The 18,535-nt window shown below is 54.9% G+C and overlaps 6 protein-coding genes across 6 annotated transcripts; 2 read left to right on the forward strand and 4 right to left on the reverse strand.

Annotated features, from left to right (window-relative positions):
* Positions 1-1,340: 1,340 nt before the first annotated feature.
* On the reverse strand, positions 1,341-2,423 carry GLOTRDRAFT_28657 (uncharacterized protein; the record flags this gene model as incomplete). The annotated part of the gene is made up of 4 exons (XM_007869507.1): positions 1,341-1,483; positions 1,668-1,825; positions 2,040-2,159; positions 2,218-2,423. Coding segments are annotated over 4 exons (627 nt in total), but the record flags the coding sequence as incomplete, so codon positions are not given.
* Positions 2,424-5,434: 3,011 nt separating this feature from the next.
* On the reverse strand, positions 5,435-8,219 carry GLOTRDRAFT_139805 (DnaJ-domain-containing protein). The gene is made up of 13 exons (XM_007869758.1): positions 8,136-8,219; positions 7,931-8,085; positions 7,845-7,866; positions 7,777-7,796; positions 7,661-7,719; positions 7,396-7,608; positions 7,198-7,338; positions 6,571-7,139; positions 6,360-6,515; positions 6,174-6,301; positions 5,974-6,110; positions 5,786-5,915; positions 5,435-5,710 (listed from the first exon to the last, which is right to left on the reverse strand). Exons 1-13 carry the CDS (start codon positions 8,168-8,170, stop codon positions 5,694-5,696), a joined length of 1,782 nt encoding a protein of 593 aa, XP_007867949.1. The 5' UTR covers positions 8,171-8,219; the 3' UTR covers positions 5,435-5,693.
* A 1,638-nt stretch (positions 8,220-9,857) lies between these two features.
* Positions 9,858-12,433, forward strand: GLOTRDRAFT_139806 (uncharacterized protein; the record flags this gene model as incomplete). The annotated part of the gene is made up of 5 exons (XM_007869759.1): positions 9,858-10,197; positions 10,263-10,946; positions 10,998-11,242; positions 11,306-11,919; positions 11,979-12,433. Exons 1-5 carry the CDS (start codon positions 9,868-9,870, stop codon positions 12,431-12,433), a joined length of 2,328 nt encoding a protein of 775 aa, XP_007867950.1. The 5' UTR covers positions 9,858-9,867.
* A 59-nt stretch (positions 12,434-12,492) lies between these two features.
* GLOTRDRAFT_63275 (SURF4-domain-containing protein) lies at positions 12,493-13,982 on the reverse strand. The gene is made up of 6 exons (XM_007869760.1): positions 13,649-13,982; positions 13,543-13,597; positions 13,253-13,494; positions 12,871-13,113; positions 12,757-12,821; positions 12,493-12,701 (listed from the first exon to the last, which is right to left on the reverse strand). Exons 1-6 carry the CDS (start codon positions 13,972-13,974, stop codon positions 12,664-12,666), a joined length of 969 nt encoding a protein of 322 aa, XP_007867951.1. The 5' UTR covers positions 13,975-13,982; the 3' UTR covers positions 12,493-12,663.
* A 168-nt stretch (positions 13,983-14,150) lies between these two features.
* On the forward strand, positions 14,151-16,296 carry GLOTRDRAFT_78696 (DNA glycosylase; the record flags this gene model as incomplete). Its single annotated transcript, XM_007869761.1, has 6 exons — positions 14,151-14,719; positions 14,785-14,861; positions 14,913-15,150; positions 15,208-15,670; positions 15,728-16,175; positions 16,236-16,296. Exons 1-6 carry the CDS (start codon positions 14,366-14,368, stop codon positions 16,294-16,296), a joined length of 1,641 nt encoding a protein of 546 aa, XP_007867952.1. The 5' UTR covers positions 14,151-14,365.
* Positions 16,297-16,597: 301 nt separating this feature from the next.
* GLOTRDRAFT_94835 (uncharacterized protein) lies at positions 16,598-17,725 on the reverse strand (the record flags this gene model as incomplete). The annotated part of the gene is made up of 4 exons (XM_007869762.1): positions 16,598-17,068; positions 17,127-17,429; positions 17,542-17,653; positions 17,694-17,725. 4 exons carry the CDS (start codon positions 17,723-17,725, stop codon positions 16,598-16,600), a joined length of 918 nt encoding a protein of 305 aa, XP_007867953.1.
* Positions 17,726-18,535: the final 810 nt, after the last annotated feature.

Here is an 18,535-nt window from a genome sequence, read left to right on the forward strand (position 1 = left end):
ACAAAACAGGTTAAAGCAATGTCGGCCGAACTATAAAATAGATAGTACACGTTCGGCAGCAAAACAAGAACAACAGGTCAGGTGGGATGGAAATGTGCCCGGATGTGAAGGGAGGCGGAGTGCGAGAATCTGACGGTAGAGAGTTTGGGGACATTCAAGGGTCGATGCAATAAAGATGAATGGTCAAGGTTCAGGGTGGATTTTTCTTGTTGGGAAGGGGAAATGTAGTCCGGGAAATGAGGTCGAGAAGTCACCGTGCCAAATAAAATACGTTCGAGTCGTGGAGGGGAGCCGTCAAGATATCAACGTTGCGTGGGTGGTATGTCATGCGTTGGGGTTATAGTGCGTAGCGTGGCGCATGTGAGATGTGTGATGATAATGCCGTTGTATGCCTGATCACATGCGCGATTTTGGGTGGTGAGGCGCCGGCGGCCTCTGCGCGAGCGAGAGCCAGGAGGTTGGCGTACAGGACCGAAACGAGCCAATGCTGATCCAAATAGTTACATATGGGTTTGATGAGACGCGCGAAGACTGTCCACGGGTCGCCCAAAGGGTAAAGCAGCCTCTAGTGGCTTGCCCACCACCCTAGAGACGCCCGAATTGGACGGTCCGTGGCACCGAGTGTTTTCTCACAAGGATGGCTGCTCCGCGCCGACGACCTCGCCGAGGGTCACAGGGATACCGATGCTGAGCACGCCGAGTCGCCGCATCATCTCCTGGTCTGCGGGATCCCTAGGTGGGCATGACTTGTTCTGGAGATACTCCAGTGGAACAAGACTCATGCCCTCAAGAGGGGTAGAGTCCGACCTCATACTCCGAGGAAGAGAATCGTCGGAGGCATTGTTGGCCGGCGTGGACGGTGACACCGAAGATGCTCCAGAAGAAGGCGAGGACGTTGCCGATCGGGCTGTCTCGTCAACCCGTGGCAGCCCATGCTCGTAGTGGAGGGCCTGGGGCTGCTGTAACTGAGGATGAAAAGTGTTGGTAGGGATCGAAGCATATGAAGTGGCAGCGTCGTGAGAAGTGGAAGCGACCTGGAGATACGACTGATGGTAGGCGGGAACGGAGTATGACGCGACAGCGTAAGACGCGGACGGAAGGCCGCCGCTATTATTGCGAGGCACTTCTGCATCCGGGGGGCGGCCCTGGTGGAGGGACATCGAAGTCGAAGACGGGACACCATATGGTACGGTGTCGAGCCCAGGCGCGTGTGGTGGCGGGAAAGGATACATGGAATAGCTTGAGTACATCGGTGGGGGGACCGCGGGTGATGCGAAAGTGAACGGCGGAACGGCTCCCTCGCTATGTCCACCAGGAGGGAAAGCAAAAGGGCCTGGACCTGGACCGAAGGGCTCACCGCCGCGCCGGGTCTTGCTCGACCGGGCGGACCGGAACCAGCCTTCGGGGACAGTGACATCACCGATACCCGGCAGCGCGCTAACAGGCGTTAGCGAATCAACCGTTTCTTGTGAGAAGTACGCGGCTGCGATGGTAGATGGGAGTGCAGGTACCAAACGTAGCGGGGATTGGTGGGTAGAGCATCGCGTGCGCGAAGCGAATAGCGATCCGGGTGATGGGAAGAGACGCGGCAGAGAAGGAATGATTCATGAATGATCAGTTCATCGGGACGATCGCAGATGAATGGATAAAGTTGAGCTTGTACTTACTAAGGTGCCACTTGCGCATGACGCCCTGGGCCCGGTCTTGAGGGAGGAACACATGAACGCTGTAGGTTTGCTTCATCAGATGCTCTGGACGCCTCGACGAGCGTGGCCCTCCGAAGGCATGCGACGAAGAGTTGGCCCCAGAAGCGGAGGGATCGCGTCTTCTAGCGATAGCATTCATCATGTGCCGCCCAGTTAGCGCAGAGCAAATAAATAGAGCAAGGTGACGTAAGGAAGGGGCAAATGCGGACAAATGGGGCGAACTTGCGGTATGCAAGATCGCCATTGCGGGGGGACAAGGCAGCATGTATTGGACGTGACCCTCACCTGAGCGCAGGGATCCAGCTGGACGCCGAGTCGTTTTCTGGGTCATACTCCTTTTGGGTATAGTACAAGAATTCCTGCTCTCGGTTAATCAGTATGCCGAGCGAGGCTACGAGGAATCCGGGACGAACATCTCGTACTCTGCTCGGCCCCCAGCTCATTCCGTCCGTCCTAAAGAGATGAATTAGCTCCCAGCGCTGCGACCCGCGCAAATCTGCCAGATGCTCACCATCTCTCCATGCCCAAGCCAGAGGACTCGGAGTTGCCACCTCTGTCTTCCCAGACATAGACATTCCCAGCTTTTATGGCGCGCCGCTCGTCAGCGTCCAATCGGCGTGTGATGATAGGGAGCAGGTTGCGAGCGACGGCGTAGAAGATATGGGTGGCGTCGCGGACGGTTCTGACAGTGACGTTCTCGAGAGTCGGTCGCTGCATATCCTGTAAAGAACGAAAGAGGAGAGCGGTCGCCAGGGTGGGTGGTGGAGGAGGTGAGAAAGGGCGAGGCAGGGAAAGTCTGGCAGAATATATATAACAGCAAGGAAGGGGTAAAGACCAGGGCCTGATAAAGATGGATATCACCGAGGGTATGGAAGGGAACGGTTAAGATTGGGTTTCAACTGAGTTAAAGTTACGCATCCTGATGGTCCACATGAGGGAGACGCTGCCTTGCCGGCGCAGACGCGGGGATCGGTCTTACTTCCCAATTGGCACTTCGGTCCCGGGCTCCGATCTCCCCTAGATCTCGCCGACGCACTCATTCATTTCTGTCCAGGGCCCGGGACCGGTCTGCCGTGGTATCCGGCCGCCGGAGCGGAAGCATTTTGTGTAGTTTGCGCTCTTGCCACATCGCCTGAGAGTCTGTCATCGAGGCCTACACTCTGCGGTCTTCCTAGCAAGTGATTCCATTACGAACTCTTCTCTTGGGCGCTCGGTAAAATCTGTCAGACGAGACTGCAGAATGGAACCTAATCCCGCTAAACTGTACTCTACCAGCATCGCTGATGCAGCGCTTACACGGATGGTCGAGGCCTGATACGCTTATAAACTTCTCTGGGACTCACTATGTTTATACAACGCACAGTGACAGAGTCGCGGCATGCAAAGCGGAAACTATACCGTATTTGCCATCTTTCGTCGAGCCTACCTCCGGGATACTGTGGCGGACCCTGGTGACAGCGATGGACTAGTGTCATGAAATTGTTCCCGGCCTCGGCCCCTCTTTCGTCATGGACCCGCACGTCCTTAATCTATTCATGGAGAGACAGACTTGCACATCTTGAAATGCTGAGCCCGAGGGTGAAGAGGGCGCTCGAAAATCTCCATGGACTTTACCCTCTCTCGGCACGGACACCCTGACCAATACATGGAACGGGACGTCCTCGTTTCGGGCGCTTTCCCTTTCATCTCTAAAGCGTAATCTATCTTTACTCAGTTCAAAGTGGAATTATCTTCCGCTCGCACTGACTCTGAGAAACTGGCCCGGCAGTACGTTTGTAGTGCCTTGCGAATTCCCTAATTGACGCCGTCGCGACTTTCAGTAAGTCAGCCGACCATTGACAGCCTTCTCAGTCAGATTCGCCGTGAATACAAGATGTGGGGGCGGTCTCACCACAAAGAGCTAGTATCCGCATTCCGTTCATCGATATAGCAGTCCTTCAGCACTACTAGATTCATTTGCTGACTAACCCTTGAACTCTGCCCTCATCGACGTCGCCAAGCCCTTCTCTTCATCTTCGTCAGGATCAGAAACTCGTACGCCCAGTTTGCCGTTGCGCTCGAGCCTCTCCACTTAGACTGCGCTTGGCTAATCAAATACGAGTGCAATGAAGGTATGGGTCCCCGTGTTCCTGGAATACTGATTGGCTTCAGTGAGGGTCACGAGCGTCCGCTTCCCTACCATGCATACGCCACAGTCGAGATCGCTGAGAGGTCAGACTTCTATAGCCTGGTATACGCCTTCGCCAGTAGGTAACGGTTAGTCATAGGCCCTTTCCCACCGGAGGCACCCCAAACGTGCTTATTCCATCACTTCACAGCTGGGTCTTCACGGTCCCAGTACATACACGTCAAGCTTGCATAGCCGCACCCATGGCCCCCATCTTTGCACCAAGATGAAAGTATGTCTAAAGCATAACAAGTGCACAAGACCAGCCTAACACCCGATGGCATTCGTTCCCTTCCCCAGGCACATTGCGGGGAAGAAGATCAATGATTCTGATATGCGTGCAAACAGAGTCGTGGTATGGTCATGAGAACGCCTTACCCGGGACCATCCCATTCGAAGCATTCCAAATCCCGTCTACCCCGGCTTGCGGAGCGAACACAACGCCCCGGCGATCCCTCGCGGAAGTTGTCAATACAACTAGTGAGGCCTTCCGACAACTAGTGAGAGCGGCGCGCAGCACGGGCGATTCGCTGCCCCGCGGTCAAGTATACTTTGTATGTATGCCCGGTTATACTCGGACAACGCACCCAGGTCTCGAGCGGCCTCCCGCTATACATACTCGATACTCAGTACCCGCTCAGACCTCGCGCGAATTGGAAACACGTCGGTCATAGATGAGGTGACCAAGGTAGGTGATATAAAGGGCTCGTGACTGCGCTAGCCCGCACCACCTCCCTCGCGCTGAGATAATTTCAGACAAGACGCCGCCGTTGCTCACCGGGGCCTAGATTCTCTTCATCCCGTCGCACCCATCTCCGAGGGGAACGACGTGCGTGCCAATAGGGTTCGAGTTCCCATTTAGCGTGCTGCAACGCCGACTACTTGCCAGTGGCCGTCATCCTAGCAGCATCGGAGCCATCGATAGAGACGCTCCGGGGCTAGATCGCTCCCGCACCAGGACCAAGCCCGCCCGTGACCGTGGACCTACAAACTCAAACCACAGGCACGTACCCAACCACCTGGCCGCCACCTTTGCGGGCATATGAATGTTCCCAGCGCGTACGTCAAGATTCTGGTACCGCGGCAATGCCGAAAGCAGTTCTATCAGGGGTCATTGGATCTTAGAATATGAACGTGAGCACATCTGCATTATCTGATAGCCATCACCTATTCGCGCTGCGGTCCCCGCGCCAGGCTCCCTGGACCAAGGCGGCACCGGGCGGTTCACCCGAAGTCATTTCCGTGCGCACCCCGCACATCATAGTGCAAGTATAACGAGAGAAAGTCAAGTGACCACTCAACGACAGGATACCCGATGCCGCAGGAGTGGGATCTTTCTCTCGTACCGTCTTCTGCAGTGCGAATTCGGAAGTCCGGGTACCATAGACGCACACATGCTGCGTATATGAATGACAGGAGGATCAGGCTTCCCCCTGCCCCCCACTTACGTAGATATGAAAGGCACGCGCGGGAGAAGCAGGGAACGTACGCACAGGACACGTCGATCTCGATATGCATGGCTTCAGTGGGCGATTTAACCGCCATTCACCCTGGCGAAGGACTGGACCCGGAAAGCATTGAGTGGGGGCTACTATTCTCCATCAGGGCGTACGCATGTTTCCTCCGCAGCCATCAGCGCATCTCAAGTCGGTCGACCGACCATGCGGGCAGGGGTCCCCATCTCCTTCTAGATCGCGCAAATATAGGCTGTGTGGGGATGCGGGGAACATAATAATAACTGCAATTACCCTTGTCAGAGAGGGATGTGTGAACCCGCGCAAAGGAGTGGGTGTGGATGTGCGCGGACGCGCGCCGATCGATCATTCCACGAGATGATCTGGATTAGATATTTTTTGGCCGCCCCAAATCAGTATTGAAATATGTCGCTCAAAGCCGTGTAGCACGAACGCACCTTCTAATGGGATAGCCACCGGCACGCCATCTGGAATCTCAGCATAGTGCATGCGACCACCGAACATATAGCGAATCCGCAGGACTTTCGGCAACAGGGGGCAAGGGTCGTAGAACCCCTGGAGGGAAGCCTGACCGAACCAAATATTAGCGCGTGCAGTGGCACGAGATCAAGGATAGAAGGCGAACCTTTGAGCCGCGACTAGGGATGAACAGCTGGCTGTTGTTAACCAAGGCCTGGAGCGGGATCGTGACGTCGATGCTCAGCCCGGCAGCCTCCTCGTCCACCTCGTCGGCGCCGTAGGTGGCTTCAAGAATGACAAGCCCTGCACGAAACACCGGCAATAGATTTCAGCGCATAGCGGAGGAGCCTAGGCAAGGCTGCCTACCGTCTCGCCTCGTTTCCGCCTGCATGTGCCTGTTCGCAACGTCCTTCAGCATGGCCTGCATCGCTTCGTATTCCCTACGACCCTCTGATTCCTGGTCCTGCGCAGCTCGCCGCGCCTGTCGAATGATCCTGAGAACCCCAACTTATTATCACTCTCCCGAGGGTAAGGAAAAGGAAAGGCACATACCGTCTTCGCTGCTCCAGCCTTCTTGGCCTAAGTATGTAGTAGTAGCCGAGCGCGTAGGCGCTGGACGGCACTACCGCGGTCCAAAACGCCAGCCCCGGGTCGAACTCGTCCGACAGATTTATGGGTATCGTAAGCCGCTGCCCCATATACATAAAGCTGTCGAGATGCGTCAACACCAAACCATCTATATTGTGGCAATCGAACCGCTCACTCCAGTTTCAGATACACGCCACTCGCACCAAGGCCGACAAATGTGGCGACCTCGCTGCCCGGGGCGGGCGTCCACACCCCGCCCACCAGGGCTGCGAGCCCGGTAAACCCAAGCTGTAGCACGGTCTTCAGATGCAATGCTAGCTCCTCGAACCTTACGCCCATCTCCGTCTTGAGATGCGTCGACAGCCCGCTGATGGCGAACCCCACCGAGCGGTACGCGGTACCCACGAGCAGGGGAGGCCCCGAGCTGAGCAGCGCGGGCTTCAGCATCTCTTCCTCGGGGCCTTCGGACAGAGCCGGGGCAGGCCGCCAGTCGAAGAAGCTGGGCGAGACGAGGTCCATGGAAAATTCCGGGGAGGGCCCCGTGGACAGGTTGATCACGCCGTGCAGCGGTCGCTCTGCCGAGAGTAGCCGCGAGATCTCGAGATTAAGCGGGGGGTATAGCGGGGGGAGGAAGGCGGTGAGCTGGTTAAGAAGCAGCGTGGTGCCTACTGAGATGCTGCCGTGGTCAGCTTGGTACGTAGCTTTGAGATCTAAAGCGGGGTTCTGCAAAGGCCGCGCGGTTGCCTTGATATCGGGTCATTAGTATTGGACCGTTCAACACCGGGCGAATGCACCATCCGACCTTCAACGTCACTCGTGGGGAGAACTGGTGGCGGATCGTCCCTGCGAAGGTTCCGACAGTGATGAACTTGCGCGTGTACGGATTATGCGTCCGCGAGAAATCGGTAGTGAGGCTGAGGCGGGTCTGTTCGTCGACTTGTCTCTACCAACATTCTCAGCACTTCCAATCCGAGGTATAGCAGCATACCATAACGCGTACCTGCACCGTATACTTGGTGGCGAGACTGTTCATGTGCACGAAAGAGAACCGTTCCATGATGCGGCGGAAGAGCTGCGAACTGTAATACTCTGGGTCGTCGTCGAAGAGCGTGGTTGCGTTGATCCCGCAGGTGACCGTGCCCCTCACTCGTACAATTTTGTCAATTCTCTCCTGCTCCAGATTAATCCATGCCCGCTTGAGGTCTCTCCGGACCTGCCGTCCGTTTACGGTTCCAAGCTGAGTCTGAAGAGGCGAACAAGCGTACCTCGTCGATGGGTCTCAGCCGCCAGTCCTCAGACCATTCTTGAGATATTCCTTCCTCGCCTAGCAATCAATCTGAGAATGCGATGAATCAAGAGGCGAGAAGACTTGGAAACAGACCTAGCACGTCATAAACCGCACTTTTGAACAATCAAGCCAGTCCATCCAACGGCAAGAAAACGACATACCGAAGAAACGGATCCGAGAGCACTATGCAGATATGCAACTCAAGTTCAAAAGTCTGCACCAGTGTCAACGTCATCATAGTACTCACCCTCGTATGCCTTCTGTATTTCTAAGAACTTCTTAGACGCCGTCTCCTTCGCTCGCTCATCATGCTGCTTGTCCGGGTGGAAAACAACGGACAGAGCTCTGTACCGCTCTCTGATCTCATTCTCTGACGCCGACGGAGGAAGATTAAGGACTGTGCTGCAGGATGCATGGGCATGAGATACATTTTCGGCAGGTCCAGCACGAACTAGTAGTAGTCGTTCTGTCTTGTAGCGACACTCATTCAAGCTTGCCTTTCCGTCGACGGGGAGCCGCTCCTGAGCCTAGTGATGCGAGGAAACAGGCCACCGGGTGCGGGGGGACTGCCAAAACCGCAACTTGCTTTGCCGGAAGAACACGCTCGGCTTCCGCCTCTTACCACGTGCCCAGCACAGCTTCATGACGGATCGGCAACGAAATTCGCAACTTCGGACACCTGCACGCCGCTCGTCCATGATTGTTGATTGCGAATAATGCGTTGGATGCAGCTCGTTGAGCAGTCGTACTTCTGCAGCCGTATTTGAACTGCAAAAGAAGAATATACCGGAGCGAAGTCACGACCTGTCAACCCGACTCTTCATAACGCGGCCGACGGCGGACTCGCAGCCGGAGACAAGTAGCAGTGAGAACAGTGTCCCGAAAGCAGGAGAGGCAGGATCATGGGGGAGGGGGGAGAAGAAAATAAGCTGTCTGCGAGCAAACCGCCCCATCTTATAAAACGAGCGATGTGACGTGAACCCTTTCACTTGACGCAACTCGACCGATCTGCAGCGACACTTCCACAAATAATAGCCCGTGCACTACCAGACAAGGCAGCCCTAGCAATGGCACAATTGGTTCTTGTACTTAGCGAGGCCCAGGCATAGTGGACCCCGACGGGGCAACAAGCAACAAGCTTGTATGTCAACGGCTGGGCACCAAATTTCTACGCTCCACAAAAAAAAGAACGGAAACGAAGGCAGTCCATATTTGCTGTACTCAGCGGGCGGGTGTTTATAGAACACCGCTGCGTATCCAATTCAATCGGTAGCTCTCAGACAAAGCACAGGCGCAGCAGATTCGTTGCATATCCCGTTATCGATGTCGAACTAGTACTCGAGGCGTCGCTCGCCGTCGACACAAGATCAGGTCCGTCGCTTGCATAGTAGTAGAGGGATAAAGCGAGACACATCCTGAGAGGCCGCCCACGAACAAGAGACAGAAATATCATGTACCGCCATCAGCACGGCTGTCGTGCTAAGAGAAACCCCGCGAGTCACCGATATACCATATGCACCCATTGATTATAGCGTCAATTGTATTCACCTCTCGTTGAGCCATCTCTTCTTTAAACACTCGAGAACATGGGGTAACTGCTTTGGTCCTAGCTGGACATACCACAGCGCCTCTCGGAGATCGGGCTTGTTTATTCAGTTGATGTGTGCGACTATCCTCTCTCCATAGAAGGACTAAGAAAACGCACTGAGTCGGCGTTCATTCCGTGAAAGCGACACCCACTCTCGACGCATGCTACAGTATATCCAATTTAAAAAGCAAAGCCACAAACAGCCACAAACGCGCGCATGAAATGGATGATCGATCTCTGATGCGGAAATCCCTGTGGCGGTGTCTGCCATCCGTAAATGGCCATTGTCAAAATCCGCAACATAGTTGTGTGGAATGAGCTCAAATACTGCAGACCGGCGAAAGAGAGATTATTCATTCTGTCAATGATTCTCGAGCCGATAGTAAGTATTCTTGAATGCGGCGTCACATCCATGTAGATCATACTTAGGAACGCCACTGATCGCAAATACCAACAAACACGAGATCAGGAAAAGTACTGAACTTGGAAGTTGCACGAAAACTGGAAACTTCGCTGCCGGCTGCGCGAACTGGAAGGGGGCTCTTCCACTCAAAAGTATCTACACTGACTGTCTAATACGGCTCTACGTTTCTACTATGGTCGCCCTGCCAGACCCCAGCTCGGTCAAAGTCTACACGGTAAATGGTGCCTCTTCAAGCACATCCTCTTCCCTGCCCGACTGGCTTACTCGTAAAAGACAAGCAAAGGGAAAAGGCAAACGGGCGGTTAAAGAGCAAGTCGAAGGTACCATCGAGCTAATTCAGCACTTTGAGTTCCCGGAAGCCAGTAACAAAGTGAAGACCACGAGAGACGGGCACCATGCGATCGCTACGGGGACGTACAAGCCGCACATGAAAGTGTGGGACCTCGACGAGCTCGCGCTCAAGTTCGAGAGACACTCAGACTGCGAGAACGTTGACTTTGTTGTGAGTGAGTCGTCCACCAAATTGTTTCTGTAAGTTCCGGAAGGCAGCCGCTCACAGTTTCGTAGATCCTCTCTGACGACTGGACAAAAACCCTGCACCTCCAAGCAGACCGCTCCGTCGAGCTGCACACACAATCCGGCTTCCACTACCGCACGCGCATCCCGCGCTTCGGGCGCGCAGTGCAGTACCACTTCCCCTCCTGCGACGCCCTCTTCGGCGCCGCCGGCAACGAGGTCTACCGCCTCAACCTCGACCAGGGGCGCTTCCTCAACCCGCTCGTGCTCCAAGGAACAGATGGCAGCGGTACGGGTGTGGAGGGCGTCAACGCGATCGACATTAATCCCGCGCACCAGCTCTTCGGGTTCGGCGTGGAGGGCAACGGCACGGTCGAGTTCTGGGACCCGCGTTCGCGTTCGCGCGTCGGCCTCTTGCATCTCCCACACAGTCGGTTGGCGCCTACGTACGCCGCGCCGAAGTTGCCTGGCATCGACGACGCGTCGTCGACGCCGCCACTGTCAGTTACGTCGATATCGTCCCGGTCGGACGGGCTGTCGTACGCCGTGGGTACCTCGACAGGCCATACTCTTCTCTACGATATCCGGAGCGCGCGCGCCTTCGCGATCAAAGACCAAGGCTACGGCCTGCCGGTGAAGAACGTGAGCTGGGTTGAGGGCGGGTCGCGCATGGCCGGCGACGGGCTGGTCGTCAGCGCTGACAAGAAAGTCATCAAGATATGGGATCGGAATCAGGTGCGTTCATTCGTGCACTACATATGTCATCATACTTAGTGTACATGATAGCCAACGAGCAACTTCGCATCCATCACGCCCGCGACGGACATCAACGATGTGCACCATATCCCAGGGAGCGGGCTGCTCATGCTCGCAAATGAAGGTATCAAGATGACGACGTACTACATCCCGCAGCTGGGTCCCGCGCCGCGGTGGTGCAGCTTCCTCGAGAACATCACCGAGGAGCTCGAGGACCAGACGACCCGCACCGTATATGAGGACTACAAGTTCGTCGAGAAGAGTGAGCTCGAAAGGTGCGCTGAGCTTCCATACCCGTTCGATGTGGACTTACGGCTAATCATCTACACTCCCTGCAGCCTGGGCCTGTCCCACCTCATCGGCACCGCCGCGCTCAAGCCGTACATGCACGGCTACTTCCTCTCGCTCAAGCTGTACGACGCCGCGCGCGTCATCGCGAACCCCTTCGCGTACGCGGAGCACCGCGAGCGCGCCGTGCGCGAGAAGATGGAGAAGATGGCCGAGACGCGCATCCGCGCGCGCAAGGACGGCCAGGCGGCTGGTGTCAAGGTGAACAAGAAGCTCGCGGAGCGCGTCATGCGTGAAGAGGAGAGGGCTAAGCGGCGCGAGGAGCGGAAGAAGAAGGCTGTGGAGAAGGCAGAGAAGATGGAGGTGGATGAGGGAGCGGAGGAGAAGGAGGAGGCGGGAAGGCCGACGCTGCTCAGTGACCCGCGGTTCAAGGACCTGTTCGAGAATCCCGAATTCGAGGTGGACGAGGATAGCCGCGAGTTCGCGCTCTCGAACCCGGTCGCGGCTATGCGCCGGCGGATGGAAGCCGAGAGAGGAGGGAAGGAGAGTAAGAGCGGCAGGATAAAGACTGCTGTGGAGGAGGAAGAGGAGGAGAGCGATAAGGGCTCGTCGGACGAGAGTGAGAGCAGAAGTGACGAGGACAGCGAGGACAGCGACAAGGACGGTGAGCTCACTGTCTGGATCGTTTATTTCATTGGAATTGACTCAAATGTTGTATCCCAGACCTTCGGACGCATTCACAAGTCTCGCGCCACGCCGACCAACCACGATTCAGCAGCGCCAACCAGCGCAAGAAAAATCCTAACGTGCGTATGGTTCCCATGCGCGCGCAAACAGACGGACGGCGCGGGCCAGATAAGGACGCGTCCTTTGGCCAACGGCGCTCTGGCTCCGGGCCTTCGTCGCGGGAAGGCAAATCACGGGCTGAGGATGACGGCATGTACGTGAACCGCGCGGCGGACGGTGGGATGGAGATGAGCTGGGTCCCAGGCTCTTCCGGCGCGAAGGAGCGGTCAGAACGGAAGAAGAGTGCGGGCAAGAAAGATGCATTTGGTTATGGCATGGAGAGGGGTGGGGAAGAGAGGGAGGTCGATATGACGGAGAGCGAGAGGAGCGGGAGGAAGCACAGACGACAGGGTATGCGGAGTGGGAGTAAAAATACCTTCAGGAGGATGTAGGAATCGTGTACGCTACTGCACTTATTATGAACCTATAGCCTCGCTTCTCTCCGCCTGCATGACGGAATCAAAAAAGCCTACATTGCCCAGCCTCGGGACCCTGATAATATTATAGCACAGTTTTCGGGGGGCTTGTAGTGCATGTACATCAGCCCGCCGCTACCTGCTCCTGCAGCACTCCAACCGCACCGGACGTGCCCAAATGACCGTCGGTGTTATCCGACGTGCCTTTAGTAGGTCTTCTTTTTCTCGTCCACGGACAAGCCGCCTAGGAGTGGCCGGGGTCAAGCCATGGTCCGAACTCGAGTGAAGACAGGACATACCGGGGCCCATGTTTACGAGGAGAATAAGGCCACCGACGATGGATAGCGTCTGGAAGAAGTCATATCTGCAAACTCATCAACCTAATATCTCAGAGCACCACTTGGAAGACTTACTTGAGGAAGTCCCTTTGCGGGTGCGCCGAGTGGACACTCCACCAGTTGTTCACGAAGACATTGAAAATGCTGAGGACGACCACGAGGAAGGATGCGGACCACTTGGCCTTAAAGCCCACTGCAACCATACCACAGGCAGCCAAGCCGATGATGGAGAGGAAGAAACGAGCGATGGTCCATTCTCCCTGCAGAATGAATCCGAGAAAGAGGAAGATGAGGAGTACCCGACCGGCTAACAAGAAGCTGTGACGCTGTGAGTACAGATTGACCAGACACGAGCAATCGGCAGAAAAGCGGGCTCTGGCGGGCTTTTATTCGTGTCCTGGTATGCCTCGCCAGAGCCAGCTGCTCTGCACCAACTCATTATTGGCTTCAGACTCACTATTTCTTGCGATCGTTCTCACTGAGTGAAGGAAGACCGGCAAAGCGCTTCTTGTTGGTGAACATGGCTTCAGTCATGACCATGACGAGACCGCCGATGACGGAGAGGTTGCGGAGGAAGAAGTTGAGATCGAAGATGAGGCCATATCCGAATCCTTGGATAATAACTACGCCCAGCAGTCCACCCACAGCAAATTCTGTGTGCCTCTTTGTGATCACGGCCCCGGAGCCAACAAGCATGGTCTACCTGCTGGTTAGTCTGGCGCTCGCCGTATGAACGCGAGTACTGACAATGACGTTGATCAACAAGAAGAAATGTGAAATGCCCCATGGGAACTTCCGATGTCTACATTACCCGCTATTAAACTTGCTCGCACTAACATTACATTCCACGCACCTTTGCAAATACCAAAGCTGATCACCCCATTGAGTCATTATCCTCAGCGCGTCCTCCAAGAACGTCACGACAATCAGAAAGCGCCCAATTGCAGGCAAGTGCGGCTTCAGGGGTTGCGAGTAAATCTCGACGTAGTCTTCCGCTTGCGAGGCATAGGCGCGTAGCTTTTCGACCGGGTCATCGGGATTTGCGGCTCTGTAGCCCGCCGACGGTCTAGGATTCGACAGCCCATGGGGATCAGGACTGTAACTTGGGGGAGCAGAGCTGTAGCTTGGTGGATAACCTCCCTGGCCAGCGGGACGAGCAATAGAAATACGAGCAGTCATGACGGTCGAAAGGAAGGTGCGGAATGCGTGCAGTCACAGCCGACGTGGCGTGTCGTGTACAGAGGAGGCGTGGGAAACATCCATGTGGCCTTTGCCATCAAGAAATGATTTCTGCCGAACAAAACCAACCCATCTCCGCGACGCGGCCGTCCAAAATCCTGTTCCTTCTGCAGCTGGTCTAAGTCGCCTTTTGACAGGTTTGACGAGGGAAACTTTGTACGCTGCTCAAGTGGAGGCAGCCACATTTGCACGTCGCGGGTAGTCACACCATCGTCACGCTTCACGTCGCGTTTTTGAGCGCGTTTCAACTCATACTGTCCGCCACATCATCGGCATAGCCAACATCAACACTGACGGGTTACCGGGTCTTACCGTAACTCGTTCCTGCAAGATGGCCAAGAGGCGACGCGTGGTAGGGAGCAGTAGCGAAGCCGAATCCAACGGATATGAACCCGCACGAACTAAAAGGGTTCAAAGAAAACCTCGGACAGCGAAAACAGCGAAACCGAAGTTAACGAAACGGACAGCCGCTGCAGATAACGCATCGGATGATGATGGCACCAATATTGCGACTGCAGACCAGCGGCCTCATGCTGTTACCCTGCACGAGATCGCTGAGCCGGAGGCCATTCGTGTGGCACTCCTAGCTTGGTACGATCAAGTGCACACAACACGCGGTATGCCATGGCGCAAACCGTATAACCCTGACTTCGGGCCTGAAGAACGAGCACAGAGAGCATACGAGGTCTTCCTACTTCTCTGTTGATTTGCCCGACCGGAGTGATTGACCATGGTTAGTCCTTGTGACAGGTATGGGTGTCCGAGATTATGCTACAGCAAACACAAGTCGCAACCGTTATACCATACTACAATAAATGGATGAAGAAGTGAGATAGCACCTTCCTGTTTCGCCTCTCCATCGGCACTTACTTGGACAGATTCCCAACCATACGGGACCTTGCTGCATCAGACATAGAGACGGTCAACGGCTTATGGAAGGGCCTAGGTTACTACTCTCGCGCCGCAAGATTACTGAGCGGCGCGCAAAAGGTTGTGAAAGACCTGCGCGGCCGTCTCCCAGATAATGCGAAGGACATGGAAGCCAAGATACCCGGGATCGGTCGTTACAGCGCGGGTGCGATATGTTCAATTGCTTACAACCAGTGTGTTCCAGTGGTGAGTGCACTCCCGCGTACCTGCCTGCGTTTTGGTGGTTGACCCTGTTCCCTGGAGCTCGATGGCAATGTCCACCGTCTTCTGAGCCGCGTGCTGGCTTTGCATGCCCCCCCTAAAGTGAAGCAAACTTTGGATATACTGTGGAATGCAGCCACTGCAATGGTCGAAGGCACTCACCGACCGGGCGATATCAACCAAGCGATGATCGAGCTCGGAAGCACGGTGTGCAAAGTCCGGGAGCCTGCCTGCGAGACTTGCCCGATCCGACCCTGGTGTCAGGCCTATGCAGTGTCTCGAGGATCGACCAAGGCGGACGAAGTGCCTGACATCGAGGAGCTCTGCGCGTTGTGCGAGCCCTTGCCTGTGCCGGAAGGTAATCCCGGTCTCGTCAACGCGTTCCCTATGAAGGCAGATCGTAAGAAAGCGAGAGAAGAGCTGGACATTGTGAATGTCATCGAATGGCGTTCATCGATAAATGACGATGGACGGTGGTTTCTGCTGGTTCGACGACCCGAAACTGGTAACCTCCTTTGTCTTTACAATCTTTGATATACTGAAGATCATATACGCTGAACAGGACTCTTGGCTGGCTTGCACGAATTCCCTACCAAACCGGATGTGCCTGCGGATATCTCGGCAGCTGAGACGGCGCAGATACCACAAGCATTGCTGTCCAGTTTACTCAAGAAGCCGCCCCTGCCTCTAAAACCCAGGAAGAGCAACACCAAGACTCCAGCTGAAGACCCCCTCCGTATAGTGCAAATCAAATCTGCCGGTGACGTGCTCCATGTCTTCTCCCATATCAGAAAGACATATCGAGTACAATGGGTCGTACTCGAAGGCGGCGCGAAGTGCCCTGAATTGCTGCCATTCTGTGTGCCCTCGGAATCGGGGGTAGCAAAGGTGCCGCGTGGTCGCACCAAGAAGCCCAAGCAGCAAGACGTGGATAGCGATAGCGATGCTGTCCAGATCACGGAGAAGCTCGAGGCCCGGTGGTTGCCACTGACCGAAGTTGCCAAAGCAAAGTACGTCCCGAGTTCGCTTTCTCGCGTTGTGGCAGCGTTTATGGGCCGATATTGCACTAGTATTGGCACCGGCGTTCTGAAGGTCTGGAACAAAGCAAACGAGCTGTGGCAGTCGGTGTGAACGACCGGCGTCCTTGGCAAGCAGACTGTTTGACCAGCACTTGTCACTTCATCGGCTACAGGCGTTGGGGCAATGTATGATGCATATAGCATGCCATTCTTGAGTTATCGTGGTTGTCACCGCTTCAAGTTGATCTGGAACTTAATTCATTGTGCATATCATTATCGAGGGATTGCGCTTTAACATCCCATTGACACAAAAAGGGTTTGAAGAAACTCTACCAAGAAGAATTGTCGACGTCTACCATCCTCTCTTCCCTCCCTTACCCAGTCGCTCCGCCGGAAACAGCGAACAGCCGGGCCTATCCTCGACACGTGTCCATCCTCAAGTACCCCTTAAGCTGTTGGACTTCAAGCAGCGTCCACCCACCTTTATCACTCAATTTCAAGAGTAACTCATCTTGCAGGTCCTTTGGGAGATTCTTGAGCTTGGCGAAGCTTCTCCCATCTTCGACGCCAATCGCAGCGAGACCAGAGCTGCATCTCTCGATGTCCAAGTCTAAGTCGGTCAAAAGCAACTCTATCACCTGTCTTCCGGTGGGCCTCGCCAGAGGTTGTACGTGTACGGCAGGATCGTTGATGATGGTCAAGTCTATAACGTCTGAATTCATGCTGTCCTCCGTCTTGACCGTTGTGTCGATGCGTTGCTGGAAGATGCCCTGCTCAATAACTGGCGGGCCGAAAGCAAGTGGAACCACCCGCCTTCTTACGACTTGGTTCTCTTGCTGCCTGCGTAGTTGGGCGCAGTCGTTTCGCCTTGTCCTTGGCCGCCTCTGTCGAACGCCCGGAGGGTTTTTATGAGAGTCTTTCTTAAGCAGCGTCCTTTTGCACTTCCGCCGGCCGGATTCTGCGCAAAAATGCTTTCATCTTCGAAGAAGCCTGCACGGGCGATCTGGCTGCCGCCTGGCTGGCGGAGACTATTCTTGGCTGGGGTGACTCCGCCCGATCTGTGGTTCTTTTGCGATCATCAAGTGCCTCAGGAGTGGGCGTGTGGCCTGCGCCCCATGTCATGCCTTCCCCCAGATCCCACCATTTGTTTTCTCCGCTTTCACTTTCACTTTCACTTTCACTTTCATGCTCGCGGTCACGTTTCCTTGTCGCTGAATCTGCATCATCAGCCTCGTTACCACGGACCTGTCGACCATTTCATAGCGAAGTAACAACTACCTTGTATCTTGGAGCCGAAGCTTGAACCTAAGTCTTCAAACGCTCTCCCCTTACTATGCCCTCGAGTCGAGCTTCTCACCGCCTGGCGCTCGTGTGTGCTTTGCGCTGAGTGGCGCCTAGGTGCTTCCTGGCATTCATTCTTTGCTTGTGAAGCAGGCACGGCTCTCATGGGTTCCTGGCTAGCGTATCCCCTAAGTCCCTCCATTACTTCGCGCATATAGCCACACGTACCTCACGGGCTCTGGTCGCTCTACATTTGACATCTCGTGTGCATATGGTTTGGCTGTATAGGTTCAAGCCGTACTCACCTCTTGTTATTGCGCTCCTCTGCCTCCCAACTTGTGTCCGAGCTTGAGTCTGAGTTGGTCTCCGTTACCTGATCATGTGCTGCAAGTGAATTCCTCGGTGCGACTCAGCCGGATAGTATGTGCTTACGCCCGCTCCCGGTCTTGGTGGGCATTGTCTCTGTGTCCGGCGTACTGTATAACAATGGTAAGAGGAGACAGGGAGGGACACGAGCCACGAAGTGATCGTGTTAGGAAGCGATGTCCTAACTAGTCGTCTTGAGATAACTGGGCCACGTGCCAACAGTTATGTCGTCACTACCTCAGTAAGCATACTGAAAGGTAGGTCTGGCCGGGCCAATGCCAACGGTCAAGTCAAGAGTCCAGGTAATCGCTGTATTCAACAGGAGGTTGAACTAAGGAATACATGGGTTTTCCTACAGTATATATAGTAACTGGTATAGGGGTTAATACCCGAAGAAGAAAACAATAAGAAGGGACGCGTAAGCTATCCTGTGAGAACGTAACTCAGGGAAATGAGAAATACAAGGGCGCCCATTGGTAGAAGGTGAGTCAAGGGAGATAACGTGTGGGAAGAAGATAGCGTCCATGGGAAGTTCTACTCAGAGAAAGGTACTGTCCAATAGCAATGCTCGGAATGGAAATGGAATGAGATAAGCATGGGAAAATCATAACATTACCCCCTTCCTATGGTCGAAGTTTACCCAAACTTCCTAGTTATGACCGGTTACTGAACCGTCCAGGTCCACAAGAGTGCCATCATCGTAG

The sequence above is a fragment of the Gloeophyllum trabeum genome (assembly GCF_000344685.1).
Source record: "Gloeophyllum trabeum ATCC 11539 unplaced genomic scaffold GLOTRscaffold_00010, whole genome shotgun sequence".
NCBI classification, from domain to species: Eukaryota; Fungi; Basidiomycota; class Agaricomycetes; order Gloeophyllales; family Gloeophyllaceae; genus Gloeophyllum; species Gloeophyllum trabeum.